This window comes from Podarcis filfolensis (genome assembly GCF_964270895.1).
Source record: "Podarcis filfolensis genome assembly, chromosome: 1".
NCBI lineage: Eukaryota > Metazoa > Chordata > Lepidosauria > Squamata > Lacertidae > Podarcis > Podarcis filfolensis.
In genome coordinates, this window is record NC_139604.1 from 44,017,975 (window position 1) to 44,034,233 (window position 16,259).

The 16,259-nt window shown below is 43.8% G+C and overlaps 1 protein-coding gene across 1 annotated transcript in view; it reads right to left on the minus strand.

Annotated features, from left to right (window-relative positions):
- Window positions 1-14,173, minus strand: part of PARP14 (poly(ADP-ribose) polymerase family member 14) — a 51,332-nt gene extending 37,159 nt beyond the window's left edge. The window contains exons 1-10 of the mRNA XM_083581404.1: window positions 13,800-14,173; window positions 11,850-11,989; window positions 10,808-10,841; window positions 10,406-10,603; window positions 8,850-9,119; window positions 7,508-7,744; window positions 3,793-6,059; window positions 2,946-3,176; window positions 2,114-2,335; window positions 373-454 (exon numbers count right to left, since the gene is read on the minus strand). Coding sequence (XP_083437530.1) covers window positions 373-454; window positions 2,114-2,335; window positions 2,946-3,176; window positions 3,793-6,059; window positions 7,508-7,744; window positions 8,850-9,119; window positions 10,406-10,603; window positions 10,808-10,841; window positions 11,850-11,989; window positions 13,800-13,995 — 3,877 coding nt within the window. The 5' untranslated portion in view covers window positions 13,996-14,173. The remainder of the gene's footprint in view (window positions 1-372; window positions 455-2,113; window positions 2,336-2,945; window positions 3,177-3,792; window positions 6,060-7,507; window positions 7,745-8,849; window positions 9,120-10,405; window positions 10,604-10,807; window positions 10,842-11,849; window positions 11,990-13,799) is intronic.
- Between the last annotated feature and the right edge of the window lie 2,086 nt (window positions 14,174-16,259).

Below are 16,259 nucleotides of genomic sequence, written 5' to 3' on the forward strand. Positions count from 1 at the left end.
CTGTTCTAAGGGCTATCCCACAACATATCACAAAAGTACTTTTTGAGCGTCCCATTTCAAAATGCAGTTTGTCGCATGGCACACAGGACTCTTGTTCAAAGAAAAATATGCACATACATTTGGCATCACAGAACTAGCTCTGCTGCTATTTGGCTACTGGCCTATGTAGAGAGAATAAATATATACTGGCTCATCTTCTCCCTTATTTTACATGAAAAGCTTGATCTTCAAAATGTTTTCTGCAGCTTTCCTCAGCTCTAACAGCTTTTCTTCCTCATTAGAAGATTCCAGAATTCCCACTATTTCTGGGTCAAGCTCCAAACGCTTTGCTTTTTGTTTTTGCAGGTGGGATTTTCTGAAAACAAGATTTACCTTGACCTAGCTGTTGGGAGCTGTCAGGTACTATATTTGTTTGGCTGGGATTCAGTCTGTTGTTTAATTCATCTGTAAATGCCTAGAGGAGGGGAAAAATCCACAATAAAAACAGGCTAAAACTTCAAGCAGGCTTTTAGGGTTTCGTTACAATGAACACATTATCAGGAAAAGAGACAAGAAGGGTGCCATGTGGTATTTCTTCTGGAACATCACTGCCTTTGCAGTCATTCTGTTGAAATTATGAAGCCATGTTTACCTTTTAACTGTTTAGATGAGAGGTTTGAAAGAGTATCGGCACGGCCTCTAAAGTTTAAGTCTCCTTCATGAAGGTGGGTAGGACTCGGTGTGTGTGTTTAACGCATTCTTGTTGTCTGCATGACTAGCAGAGGCAGAAATATTGTGCCAAATAAACATACGCACATTTGATAACTCGCTATGAGTCACTGATGATCAGCTATGACAGCAACCTCAAGCCCTGCATGGAATAGGAGGGTAACCCTTCCCAGCAGGGCTTGAAATTACTGCAGTGCTTGCTTTCCGCATGACTTGGCTACACTTCATAGAGTTCCTGATCAGAAACTCCCATTTGGTGTCAAAATTCAAAAGGCATTGCATGCAAGCCCCACTTGCCAAGGAATGATCAGGAGCACAACTATTCCTCTGAAGCTGCATCTTTACCTGCCATCAGGACAGGGGTGGATTGGAGAAAGAGACTTCATAATAGGCAAAATTGGAAAACCTATTAGGATTAATTTACACCCGTGAGCCAGAGGTTCCTTTCCAGTGATTTATGGTGCAAAAGAACCAGCTTTTGTAAAGCAGAAAAGCTGTTTGCAAATACTACTCAAGCAAGACCCGTTTTTGACAATACACTAGACGTGGGCTGTAGCATCTAACACTAAGCAGAGGGTACCAAATGGTCCAAACAAGCAAGTTGCATAGCTTCAGTGCCCATTTGTTTCACTTCCCAACCAATCCAGCACTGAGAAATAACTGACTGACATCAAATTTGCTATGCTTTCTGACAGCTGCCTGTGCCAACCTGGTGTTGTCCAGATGTTCTGAACTACAGCTCTAATCAGTTGTGGTCCAAAATATCTGAAGGGCACCAGTTGACAAATGCTATCCTGCAGTTTGAGTGAAATTCTCCTTCCATCCATTTTCCTAGGACTAGAGTAGCTCATGTGCTGTTCTTCAGATGTTATTGGACTACAACTCTCATCATCCCTAACCATTGGTCATGATGGCTGGGGCTGATGGGAGTTGGAGTCCAACAACATCATGAGAACACTGCATTGGTTACCCCCATCTAAGGAGAAGAAGCCACAAAAAACACATTTGGTGGGCAGGGGGTCACATTTCTATGCGGCACTTGAGTATTTGCGATCTAGCCTATATCACCTAGTTGAGAAAAGTAGACTAGGTAGGATGATGTTAGGGGTATCATCAAACTGGAAGAGGATTTTTTTCTTGCACTGATGCAGTAATTTCATTGATGCAGATTGTCCCAGCCAGCTTTTCTGCCTCACTGTCCGTGTGTTAATGTACAATATAGGAGCAAGATAACACATTGGCCATACAATAAGGAGAAGCTTCATATTTTGAGGGGCATGCTGGATCTGATTTTTTTGTGGGGGGAGAGAGAAACTGCTCCTGTAACACTTAGGATCTTCTAAAGCTATCTTTAATATCAAATAGCTGTCTTTAACAAAAGGGATGCTGCAAAAATGATAGTTACCTTGATGGTATCCGTATCACTCGGATGCAGAACAAAATGGACTTCTTTAAGAGAGCGGGGATTCGCTTTCCGACTGAATTTGAACACCTCGTCGAACATTGCTTTAGCAACGAACTGCTTGGGAAATAGTAGGTTACCCGTCCCAATGGCTGGGATCGCGATGGAATTCAGAGAAAGCTGCTCAGTGGTTTCCAGACATTCTTCAAGAATCTCTCCCAGGATCTGGAGGCCGGAAAAGGAAACATTTTAGAACCTGCAATTTAAGCGTTTATTGACAGGTGGCATCTTCTAGATATCTGCAATTAAATGGTTCCCAAGACAAATCAAATTAGTTGTATGAATGCAAGCTCTTTCCAAGACAGCCAGCGCAGCTGAATTAATCCAGATAAAAGGAAATGCATGTGAGTTGAATAGGTCGGTGCTGAACTTCTCCAAACCAGCAAGATGAAAAACAACTAAATCTGGATGGGCTGAAGGCAGCTATCCAACTGAAATTGGAGCATAACACATCTCCGGTCAGTTTTTCTGAACACTTGACTAGTGGAAGCTGGTTCATTGGGGGAAATGGCGGTAGTGCCCTCCAACCTCAGTCTGCTTGCAGCCAGGTCCCCACCTGCCTGCCTTCTCCCTCACAAGCAACCCCTAGTGCCACCACCTGACAGTTCCCCCTCTTCAGCCTTAGTGCTGCCCTTGTAGAACCCAGCAGGCAGGAGGGTGGGCTCGGCCTGCCATTGACTCCAGCTCCACTTTCTGTCGGCTTGCCCACATTCTGCCCCAGCATCCCCAGTGGAAACCAGCCACCACTGCATTGGGCAGTAGTATAAAGCCATACCTTAGATTTTTTACCCTGATTCCAAGAAGGCAAATGGGCATGCAGTACATGAAAGCAACCCAGAGCATAGCCATTTGTTTTCAACACACATCCCTCTTTGATGTCCTTTCCTTGGCCTTCTTTGGTCAATTGCTCCTGGAGTTCCATTCCTGCTCGGGCAAGCAGAGCCTTGGAGAGCGGGCCTTTGTCCAGCTGCAGGTCTCTGGAAACGCTGTTGACAATTACATTCGCCTAAAAAAAGAAAAGGAAGAAAGACAAGCCAGGAATAGCACATGATGGCAGGGGACACCAGCCCAGCCCTTGTTGCCAATGCCACCAGAGCGACCCCACCCCCAACGCAGCAAAGAGGGGTCCCGCTTATCTGCCTGCTCGTCTGTGCAGAGATGGAAAACCTGCAACCCTCCAGATGGTCTTAGACTTCCAGCACAGAGGGAAAATGTTAGAAGTTGCAAAGAGTTCTACCAGCTTTAACTATCATTAAGAACTGACACACTCAAAATCAAGAAGTTGCAAAAGCCAATAACTATTGTAGGGGATGGGAAAGAAGACATTTGTGGAGATTCTGTAATTTTACTCTGTGGCACCTGGGCCAATAATGGTGTAAGCAAGCTTCAATTCATACATATTGCAGCACAGACACATTGCTACTGTGCAGGGTCACTAAGAGCAGAAGAGTCCCTTCCAACTTCACAATTTTTGAGTTTATGATTCCATAATCGCCTTTGTTTTTTCACCTTTGTGCTTTTCTAACTGCACTGAAGCAGATTTTATTTTAATTGAAATTGACCATTTAGTCCACTCTACACTATTTAAAAAGGAGTTTGAAAAAACTGCAGCAACAACTTACTGTGGAGTCTTCAATTCCCTTTTTCTGTAGTACTATTTTCACACCTTCAGCCGTAGTTACTTCTTGAGGTTCCCTACTACTCTTTGTAGTGTGGCTCTTAGTTTTGGAGGTTAAGGAAGACTTAGATGGGGGCAGTGTGTCTGTGAATATTTCATTCAAGGCTTCTGACAGTGCCCGAACAGTATTTTCATTAGAGTCCACAAGGAGTATCTCTTTTAGGCAGCCACTCTCAGAGGTTTCTTCCAAGTGTTCCTTAATGGATGTTACAATGGTATGGGCACACTCTTCTAATGGAAATCCAAAAATCCCAGAGCTTATGGCAGGGATGGCTATGGAGCGATGGCTATATGTTTCTGCCAGGTTTAAGCTTTGCTTCACGGCTTCCTTTAACTGTTGGGTACATTTCTCTTTTTCTGAATGGTTCCACCTCGGCCCAACTGCATGGATCAAATCTTTACATGGAAGATTCCAAGCACGTGTTCTAACTGCACGGCCAGGCTTCAAACATCCATACTTCCTGACTAGGTCATCGCACTCACTCTGTAGCTGTGGGCCAGCCGCTTTTAACAGCGCATATGCAAGGCCACCAATGTGCTTCAGGTCTTCATTGGATGCATTGACCACAACATCGACCGAGTAACGGGTCAAGTCACCCTTATGAACTGCTACTACGATGCCATCTTTTAGCTTAACTTCGCAGGTTGGCAGTCTCTTTTCTTCAGGTCTATTCACCTCTCTGCCCTCCTCTTCACTTTCTTCCGAGCTTTCCTGAATCCTGATCAAACAGTTAAATTGTTGTCTGGCACCAGCAACATATAAATGTTCTTGTTCCTTGAAGAATTCTTTGGCTCCTGGTTTATCTATTACCATTTTAGTACAATACAGAGAGGACAGGGTGTTTTGAAAGAGCTCAAGTCCCTTCAGGACTTCTACCCGGGGTCCTTCCAGGGAAATCAGCCTGCGATTTGCCTGCGTGCCAAAACGGATTGTTATGCCTTGCTGCTCCAATTTAAGCCAACTATTACGCTTCTCCTCTTTCACATACATTGTAACTGCTGTAGATTTAGTCCTGATGGTTTTTTGTATTTTTGTGTTTCTGTCAACAAAATCAAAGATCTTCTGATAGGCACTGCCCACATCTTCGAAATATCCTGCAATCACTATTTGATCCTCCATCTCCTGAATTCTGATGGTTTCACTTGAACAATTATTCAGTTGTACAATCTTGCACAAACTGTTGGCCAGTTCTTTCCACTCTCTCTTTCCGAGAATCGAGTTGTCCTCCAGTTCAACACATTTGCAGGTGAGCTTCATCTTCATTTCTTCCTCAGCCCGTTGAAGGTCCTGGCGAGCTGCCCCAATCAGTAGAACCGCCTTCCCCTCAAGCTCATAGAATGCATTGATCTTTTTGGACCAAAATAAGAGTTGTGATAGATGTTCATTATCTACATGTTGCATAAAAAGAAGAATGTAAGGATGAACATCAACATATCGTTGGTCCATGCGGGATATCCTTTCGAAGATGTCGCTTTTTATTTTAAAAACTTCAGCAGCTACACCATGCAGTGTTATAAGCCCTCTGGAAGCATCATATGCAATCTTTAGATCTGGGTACTCCATGTGGATACTATCCTGTAGTCCAGCATTATTTAAAATAGTGTATTTTCCAGCAACAACAGGAACAGTTGCCTCTATTGTTTGCTTCTCTCTTTCAATCTTTTTAGCAGCTTTTTCAATGAGCACCTGCATTTCCTCCTCCAAGCACCTGACAGCTTCTGGTGCCCCAACCAAGACAACTATCCCCTTTGCAATATCAGGCAAGATCCAAATGTCATCTTTTACTATGTTATTTCTTATGGCTTCCCAGATTTCAGCATTCAATACACACTTGGCAACCTTCTGCTTGGACAGGAACTGTGTCAAATGGGTAGAAACATTTTCTTGCCAGGTCTTGACCAGGAAGCTTTTCTGCTTAGATAAGGCGAGAGAAGGGCGCAGGGTAATTTCTGGGTGTGAACAATGCCTAGCAGGCCACTCAACCTCACAATAGCAACCTGCCATTGCATGGCTGATTTCCTGAAGTCCCTGTGGATTCTGCTGTAAAAATTGCCAGTGGTAGGGATCTATTGGCAGTCCGATTGGGTCCGGCATCCTAATTTGTGATCTATCTTTCCCGTAGAGAGCTGCTCCCAAAGAGGCATAGTATGGATGGACAAGAACTGGCACGCTGTTAAAAGAATGCTTCCTCTTCAAGATGGTAGTTACATCTTTAAAAGAGAGAGAAAGAAGAGACACAACTACCATAAATACAACATGATCAAGTCCAGATTAGCGTGCAACTCCCTCCACGTAACCCAACACTTACTGCTCTGCACTGCATAGGCCCCTCCACACCACATTAGACTTGGACACAGTTCAATATTGTAATCTAATCGTCACCCCACATGGCCAGTGGGTTTCTCTTCCCTCCTTCAGATGCCAAGCCTGCTCAGGATCACTTCCAGTTGCCTTCCCTGTGACCATTTCACTTTCTGGAAGAGTTTCTGATTTCTGTCAGAAGGGTCAAATATCCACCTGCTTGTTCCTTCAGCCACACCTAGTTGTGTCAGTACACCACTCCAGCCTGCTTTCCTCCACCAGCCCTGCCAACACCCTCATCACTATTGCTTTCAAATTTCCTACCTTCTCCAGGTTCTCTCAAACTAAAACCGGTGCAGTTTCCAAAGCAGAGGGTTGTATTTTGTTTTGTGCCCCCGCTTTGCAATCAAAACGACTACACTCAAGACTAAACTCAAGGAATAAGCTGCGTTTCTCCTAATACATCAGTTCCACAAACAAATACAGTACAGCCTAGGATAAATTATTACAATGCAGTCCTAGGTATGTTTACTTAGAAGCTTTCAATAGGGCTTAGTGGCTTTTGCATGGACAGGCCATCTTGGCAACTCTGGCTGTTTTCCTATATTATATTCAGCAGAGACCTAGAATAGCCTTTCAAACCTCATTGCAAAAGAGGTTGGAGAAACAACTGTGGCTTATTTGCTCATGAGAGAAAATTCATGAAACAAACCATGGCTTAGTGAGATGCATGACCACAGCCAATGTCAGCTTGGCAAACTTTTCTCTTCTAAGAATTACAAAAACAACAGAAAGACCCACAAATATGAAAATATACTGTACCTTCAATGTGCTAAAGTATTTATTTTATTTGTTCATACCATGACATTATTAATAGGCTTTTATATACAAGAAAGCTGCTCAGTTAAGAGACTTATTCTGCCGTTGATGCACATGAGCAATTTGTTGAACATACTCTTCCCAAAATTTTAAGATTATTGGGTCATATGTGAAAATGACTTATTCATAAAAACAGATCCGTAACCAGTTGTTCCATGGTGTGTTGTTAATTGTCCCATTTGCATTAATGTTTATTTACTTTTTCATAAGCTTATTGAATACATTACAAGTATATTTTCATATTTATTTTTTTCTGATGTTTGTATTTTGGTACTTAGGGACTCTTGCTGCATATTGTACTTCATTCTCTTACCAAAAGTCAGAAAGATAGGCAAGTTGATGTTTTCTTGTTCTTCCTACCTTCTCTGCCTACAAGCCACCTGATTACCACCAAAATACATTGATCACAATGATTATTACCCTGCTTTTTGCAATAATCCAGGATTTTGAGCCCACCTTATCTAATAGTACAAATTACCTTTGCTATCCTGAAAAGTAACCACAGCTGAATTCTCTTCCTGAAGGTAGCTGACATCTGACACTGGTCCGCCTCCATGCTTCTTGCTTTCAAAATAGACACTGATGAAGTCCTGAGAGATGCGAGGTGGGATGTCTTCTACCAGAATGCTTTTCGTCACCTCCAGAGAATGTGCAGAAAAGTGTAATTGCTTAGCCCTATGGTACTGATTGAAGTCTTTGATAAATTGGTCTGTTTCTAAAAGAGAATTTAAAGAAATAGCAGTAAGCAACACAATTAACTTTGTGTACTGAGTATTCACCAAGCTGCCCCAAGGTGCAGTCACTCACATCTTCAATCTATTCCCATTATTTCTCTCCACTGCACAGGATTTCACCTTGTCTTCCCCATCTCCTCTTCTTGTATCTCATTCCAGTTCCAAATTCACATCCCCAAGGAACAATTCTGATTAGGCTCACTGTATCTTCCTTCAATTACCCTTCTGTTCATATGGCCAGGATGACTGTAGCAACAGAACCTTTCCCTCCTCTGCTGCCTTTGTGATGGCAAAATTAATGCAATCCAAAAGAAAGACCATGTGTCTTCTTGATATACCCAGTATTGCACAACTCTTGTCATACAGACAGGACAATCTAGAGTTGCCAAGCAAACACATGCATTCAGAAGCATCACACCAGGAGCTGCAGCGTTCAACCAATGCATCGGTGAGTTCAAGGGTGGGGAACATTTGGCCCTTCAGATGTTGCTCAGCCCCAGCAAGCATGTACAACAGCCAGGGACAATGGGAATTGTAGTTCCGCAACATCTACGGGGCTAAAAGCTTGGCAGGCCTGGGCTAAACACAATTTTTTTAAGCTTTCAAACAGACAAAAAGGTGCACTGGTGCATTAGGCAGTGGTAGATAAATTTTAGGACGTTATTTTTAATACAAGCATTTCGAAACATGGCAGGTGGCAAGCACTGTCTCAGGAGGGAATCCGCATACTTGAACGAAGCAAAGGTTTTAGACATTTGCTGAGTTTCAGAAGGGATACTCTCAAGGGCTTGCCATTACCAGAGCACCATCACTTCAGCTAGGGATAGGGAACCTGTGGCCCTCCAGATATTACTGGACTGCAGTTCCCATCATCCCTGGCTGGGGCTGAAGGGACTTATAGAGACCAGCTACATCTAGAGGTCCACCTGTGCCCTATTCCTAAGTTAAACACTATGGGGCAAGTTCCAACAAGTTCAACGCTGAGTAGAAACCCGTTTTCCTTTCCTTTTCCAATTGCCTGGCTCCTTTAAAAGGGGGGCAGGTAGGAGACCTTATTTAGTACCTTTTATCCATTCTCTCTCTTACCTATAGGCTTGATGAAACTGAGTACAGCAGCACTGAGCTCCGGCAAAATTTCCACAGTGAAATCCTTGTCCGATTCTGATAAGCCACTGGTGTTCTCTACCAACAGAACTAGCATGCATTCTTCTACGGGCTCTTGCAAATCGTTCTGAACAACAGCGAGAGAAGCCGACATTTGTGACGCAGCTTCGGCAGTCTCCTGCTGGGGCTGTCTGACTTGAAGTGCAGTTTTATTTACTACATGACTCTCTCTTTTCAAAACTTCCTGAGCATCTAGTTGGAAAAAAGCACAAAGAACAACAACAACTTCATATTTCAGATACCCAAACAAAACATCACCCACTAGAAAAACCTTATCATTCTGGACAGTGTTGGCATATTCTAGATGTGTACACATTCTGTGTCTCCTCACACCATGCTCCTTCAACTCAAGATCCCATTTCAAGCTTCTGGCCCAGCATGTGGAGAAAACATTTAAGGTGGTTATTGTATTTTCGCACCCTCCCATCACCAAGGCTCATGGTAGGTGATGGTTTAAAATGGAGAATAAACACTTGCTTAATTTATTCATTATTCATACTAGTACGTAGCTTGTTGAGCCCAGGGCAGGTTACATAAAATATCAATGTTTTTGTTATTACTATTATAATTTATTACCAGCCCTTCCACCTAAGATCTCAAGGCATATCACAACAACTGAAATACAGTACAGTTGTACCTTGGTTTTTGAACAGCTTAGTTCTCGAACATTTTGGCTCCCAAACGCCGCAAACCCGGAAGTGACTGTTCCGGAACGGATTCTGTTCAACTTCCAAGGTACGAATGTATTAAAAACAACTGAAAATAAAGTGAGTCCTCCAAATATACATCTCAAGTGTCAAAGGCCAGGGTAAAAAAGTGAATCTTCAGCATTTGCCAGAATGGTGGTGCCAGATACACCTCTGTGGGGAATTCCAACAACTTAGGGACCACCACTGAGAATGTCCTCTCCCAGGCCACCACTGCTGGTGTGAAATTCTGAGGGTGGTAGAACAACCAGGAGGTTTCCCTTTGTCAAATTTAGCGCCCAATAGGGTCTGTAGGGAAGGAGACAGTCTTTCAGGTATCTGAGGACCAAGTCTTTTAGGGCTTTAAACACTAACACCTTGAACTGAACCCAGAAATAGAACAGCAACCAGTGTAGCTGTTCTAAAACAAGAGATGAGATCTAAATGGAATTCCAGCCAGTAACCTGGCTGCTGTGTTTTCACAGAGGTGGAAGGGATCCAGAGGGTCATCTATTCCCGGCAATGAAGGACCAATTGAAGTTTCCAAGTAGTCTTCAAGGACAGCCCCACATAAAGCACACTGCAGGGGCAAGCAGGACCAGAGGCAAAAGTGAACAGGGGAATAGAGGTGATTTATTCCTTTGTTCCGTAGTCTACATTCTAGCCAACCAAAAATGGCCTGGGGAGAGGAAGTGATCTGGAAAAAGTCCAAGGCCAAGGGGCACATTTGGCTCATGGGTCTGAGGTTCCCCACCCGTTGTAATATATGTAACAAGCCCTGTCTAAAGATACCTTCTTTGTTTGCAAAGGTGATGATGAATTGTTCTCCATCTTTAATGCAGGACTTAATGGGCCCCCCGCCAGAGTGCTTCTTACTTTCGAAGTACATCTCTATAGTCTCCAGCTCAAGTTCGTTCCCCACAGGCGTCACTACCACTTCACTGAATTCTTCCTGGGTCACCAACTTTTCTGGCACATCTTTTGGAAGTTCTAGAATCAAAAGGCAAAGAAAGACAACGTTTCCTACACTGACTACAAACCAGCCAAACCCATCCCAATTTATTTATTTTTTTAAGTTCTCCAAATAGCAGAATTTGAATATTCTTTCTCAGAAAGAAGCATACTTACAAGGCTTGTATAAAAGCAAAAAGTAATTCATTGTTGCTTCCCAGGATATTTTTTAAAGTAACTTACCCAGATCTTTGGGTTCTTCAGCTGTAACAGGCTTCTGAAAGCAAAACAAAAGTAAGGCATCAGAAAGCAGACCCTCTGGCCCAGAGGCACAGACTAAAACAATGAAATATTCCTCCATATGGTCTGTCCTACCAAGCCAAGAAACCCAAGTGAGTTGAAAACACAGAATGTCAGCCCTAGTCATGTGCTCTGCACACCTGCCTGGGAGCATGTCTCACTGAATAGTGGGATTTACTTTTGAGTAAGTATGGATATGATTTAAAGCTGCTGTTTTACTGTCCCACACTTCAGGGAACTCTTTCCATACTGACTGATGTTGATAAATTCCAGACCACCTGCCACAGACCCCTGAATGCTGCTGCAAAAGGATTTTGGGACCTGTTCTAGGGCCAAGAGTTTACACAGGGCATTTGCGAGGCCTGCTAAGCCTCACTATCACCCCAACCAACTGACAATGCACCCAATACATCCCTAAAAACCGAAGGAGGACAGTAGTGGGAACACAAGCTACCTTTCAGGAAACTTTTCTGCTACTCCTGATATTCACGGAACTCTTGATAAGGTTCCAGGGAATGCTAGAGTTCTTGGGGACAGAGTTTGAACATCACATTACAGTAGTACCTCAGGTTAAGAACTTAATTCATTCTGGAGTTCCGTTCTTAACCTGAAGCTGTTCTTAACCTGAGGTAACACTTTAGCTAATGGGGCCTCCCACTGCCGCCGCCGCATGATTTCTGTTCTCATCCTGAAGCAAAGTTCTTAACCCGAGGTACTATTTCTGGGTTAGCGGAGTCTGTAACCTGAAGCGTCTGTAACTGTACTTGGAGACCCTCAACAAATACATCCCTTCTTAGTCATGGTCTCCATCACTGTGTCACGTTTCAGCCTCTGTAGCTACTGAAATTGCTTCTGAAAGGAAGATGCAATATACACTGTATTCCCCAAGTGCAAATTCACTCCTAGGGTGACCAGAATGCAGAGTGGCAAAAAAGATTTTTGGCTATGCAAATAGTTTCAGAGTAGAACTGCATGTAACATTTACCAGACTTGCATTTGGTTCTTGCCGGGGCTCATCGTCAGCTGCTGATGCTGCCTCAGGAGGCAAGGAGACAGCCAGCTTCAATTTCTTTTTTTCAGGCACATCAAGTTCATGGTGGCTCATGTTAAGGACTCTCTGCCTCACTAAAACGAAAAACAGGAAAGCCATCATTGTATCAAAATAACCTTAGCTTGTAGCCTTATGATACCATCACAAACCTGCCTCATACCGTCAGACCAGTGGGCCACCTAATCCACACATGAAACAAAGTCAAACTGTGAGCAAGCAATTACATGGGCATTCAAGAGGGGAAATGGCAAGTGATTTGCTTCTTCCCCAATCCTGCAAACCACGGATTGCATTAGAATTACATCCAAACCCAGGCTCATGGGATGTCTCCTTCAGACAAACCATGAGTCATAAGCCACAGAACAAGCATTGACTACAGCTCATGATTTACCTGGAGCGAGGCAACACACGAGTCTGGGTTCAGACACAATGCTAAGCCAAAATACCCACACACTTACTTGTTCCCACTTAACCATGATTTAGCTTGTCTGAGAACCAGGCCTCTGACTGGTAGAGGCGTTCTGATGGGAATCTTTACCAGCCCTACACCTATATTAGCAGAAATAAATTGGAGGTACATAATCCTGATACATGCTGTTCAATGGCACATGAATCTAAGTATTTTAAACAGGGAAAGGAAGTTTAGATGCATTTATTTTCCTTAACCCAAAACCACAAACTCCATGCAACTCAAATAAATAAGTCTACACTGCTGTGTAGACACAGCTGCAACTATGCCGTTCTTTTTCTCAATTCAGATTGAAGCTGGTTTGGGAAGAAACGCATCCAAATGATGCTGAGGTAAATCAACAGTTGAGGTAACTAATCTCAATAAAAGTTAAAATTGTGGTATTTTGAGTTGCAATTTTTTCTTGATTTTACTGCTTTATCTTTTGTAAACCACTTTGAAGATGTGTGTTTTTTACAATCAAGCAGTGTACACGTTATGAAATAAATATAAAATGTAGCATTTTGTAAGACACAACAGGACAGTGGCTGCACCTCTTCCCAAACTAGTGGAGGGAAACCTCAGGATGCAAAGTAAATGGGAGGCTGTAAACAGCCTTATATTGTTAGTAAAATAAGGGGCTGCACCCCCTCACTATGAAATACTACATTTTATATTTACTTCAGGTTTAAGAAGTGAACACTGCTAGCCACAAGCAAAGAAAGAACTAGCATGTAAGAGGGTCCCGAGTTTAGAAACCAGATGTGAAACTGAACATTTATGGATTCCTGGAAAAGAAAGCTGAGAAGCAATCACAAATAGAATATGCAAGCAAACAAAAAGTTCAGCCTCTCTTTCGAGGCAAACCTACAGATGTCTATGCAGAAGCCCCATTAAGAACAATGGAAATTACTCCCCCGTAAGCATGTATAAGCTTACTCTACCATGTACTGGTATCTGTTTGCCTCCTGGTTTTTCTTCCTCATACTTTAAAAAAACAAACAACTGTGCTGGGGTTGCTGCTATTCTCTCCGTTTCCGCTGCAAGGCCACCATTTCTGCAACTGGAAGGGTTCCTTCTAAAACTTGGCGACTTGTATACAGTATTAGCTAAAACAAAGTCGAAGAATATTCATCTTTCGCAGTGAGTCATCAAAACTCCTTTTAAGGTGAACCATCCTCAATCAGCGGGCGCAGGCAATGGACACGTCAAAGTAAAAGAACACCATGCATTTTATTTGTTACAGAAAACTCTTTCACTGAGGCTTACTTCTGAGTAGACGCATACTACGCAACGCCCTATCAGACGGATTTCTACACCCACAAAGCACCGTCCCACCATGGGGATTGATTTATTTCCTTTCCCCAATAAATATATTGAGTTCCTCCCATATATTGTCAACAAGTCGGGAACCAAACAAGCTCCCCCCAACCCACCTTCTTCCTCTGCGAAACAGACCACTACCCGCTCCTCCTTGCCGGCTTCCACATGGATCTTGCACTCTCCGCCTCCTGATCTCTTCGAACTCTGGAAGTAGAGCAAAAGCTTATTCTTCAGACTTTTGGAAATCTTGCAGCCCCAATTCGCTTCCACCAAGACTGGGAAAACGTAGACCTCCTCCCTCTCAGCCATCTTGGGAAATGGCTGAGCTTGGAAGTAGTTTCTCGCTCAAATGCAAAAAGAGAGAGCAGCAGACTCGTTTTACTTTCGATTTTCGTTCCCACTATAGCCCCTCCTTTCCGTTTCAAGTCTTCCCATTTTGCTCTGAGCACAGCCTTAGAAGTTGTTTCTCGCGTCCCGGCTGACTTCTGAAAAGTTTCGCGTTATCTTAAGGGAGGGGGGCATCTGAACGTGTGCAGAGCGCACATACTAAATAACGTCGTAAAGGGTCTACAAGGGGGACGCTCCTTTTTCTAGTAGTCTTGAGCAGCTTCGGCACCTTTTATTTTGGAGATTAATCTACCTTACCGTCTTATCTTCCTTACCTAAACGTTCGAACATCCTGTCTTTTTATCTGACTAGTCCTTATTAACAGAATAACCGGGGGGGGGGGGACTACAACGGGGCGGAGCGAAACCGAGAATCATCCATTTCTAAAAAGCACTCAGTGATATTTGCCAATCATGTCTACTTAGAAGTAAGTCCCACGGAATGCAATGGGACTTGCTCCCGTGTAAGTGTATCTCTAGGATCAGATTATTCCTCTGGGAAAATATACGGGGACAATTCAAACTTCATCGACATCCTTGAACTAACTGTTCAGTGGATGCGCATCAGCTGTATTATCTCCGCGGAGCGTTAGCTCGCTGGGAGGCCGAATGAGGAAATGAAAATAATTCAGTTTGGAAAGCCCCAGATGGCGTCAGAGATTTCAGAGTACTGTTTGTTGTGAGCCCTTCTGAAAAAGAGGAAAATTAGAAGCAGATCCAAGGCTATTCCTTGGCTAATCTGATGGAGCTTTTATTTATCATGTGGTAGTGCCTTTTTTCTTTTTCTTTTTAAGAAAAGCACTTTATTAAGAGCGATTTTTATTTTACTAAATGCTGTGTCATTAATAGGTCAAGTAATGGGGTCATTAATGGGTCAAGGAGATATAGGATTCCAGCCTGAAAGGTCAGGTGAAATAATCTATTTTAGTTGTTCAGTGCATGAGTGCAATAATGTTGCCAATTTTTCAATTTTGAAACCAAAGCATCAAAATTGTCATTGGACCTCAGAATCAGGAGGTGGGAGGCAGAAAGGATGATGCTCCTCCTCCCTCCCCCCAGGGATGAGGTATATGTGCCCCTCCACATCCTGTTGGGAGCCAGCTCCTATCAACCCCAATCAGCAATGACAACTGGCACCTGGCACTTGGCATAGTGATGGCAGTAGGGTTCCCAGTCATAAACACCATCCTTCACAACCCCAACATAAATGAGAGGGGTGTGGGTGTGTTGCAAAAATATTTTAGGCATTCAAGAAGCAAACAATATTCCAGTTTAGACAAACTGACAGGAAAGTCCTGGGAGGATCTTAGATAAGCTGCCTTCAGGGGATTCCTTCATCCTTCTTGGCTGGAGTCCATTTGTTCATCCTCTCCATCTAGGCCAGCATGGTTTAAAGGTGCCTTGGGTCAGGGCTGATGCAAACTCCAATCACCTCCAGTGCATGGGCACGGAAAACCAAGCAGCAGAGTACCCAGACATGTGCAGTTGTTGTTGTTTAGTCATTTAGTCGTGTCCGACTCTTCGTGACCCCATGGACCAGAGCACGCCAGGCACTTCTGTCTTCCACTGCCTCCCGCAGTTTGGTCAAACTCATGCTGGTAGCATGTGCAGTAGGCAAAGAAAATCCAGTGCTGTGTCCAACTAAACACACACACAGGCAGCAAAGTTCATCAGTTTACTGAGGTTCAACAGCTTAAGACAGTGGTTTTCAACCAGTGTGCCGTGGCACCCTGGGGTGCCTTGGATGATGGTCAGGGGTCCCTCTTTCCTTCCCTCCCTGTTCTGATGCCCTCTCGCGTCTCTGCCTCCCAAAGGTGTGCACAGCTGTTTGTTGCAGCAGTCATGGCTACAAGCTCTGCAGGCGCTCTGGGGCTGGGCCAGAGGGTACTGGTTGTCAGGAGCTGAGGCAGCCTTGGAATAAGCAAGCAAGAGGGCGAGTAAGCCCAGCCAGCTAGTCTGCCAGCCCTTGCTATTGGGAATGGACAGCCAAGTGGGAGGCCAGGCAGGCAGGCAGGCAGGTGCTGCATTGGTCTTTTTTTGTGCTTGCTGTGTGCAATGCCTAGCCTGGGAGCTGAGTGCCCGGTGCTGAAGGAGAGCCTTTTTGCCATACCGGCCCAGTAGCAGCCACTGCTGCCTCTCATGGTAAGGTGCTGGCCTCACAATCACCTTTGGCCTGTCTCTGTTAGA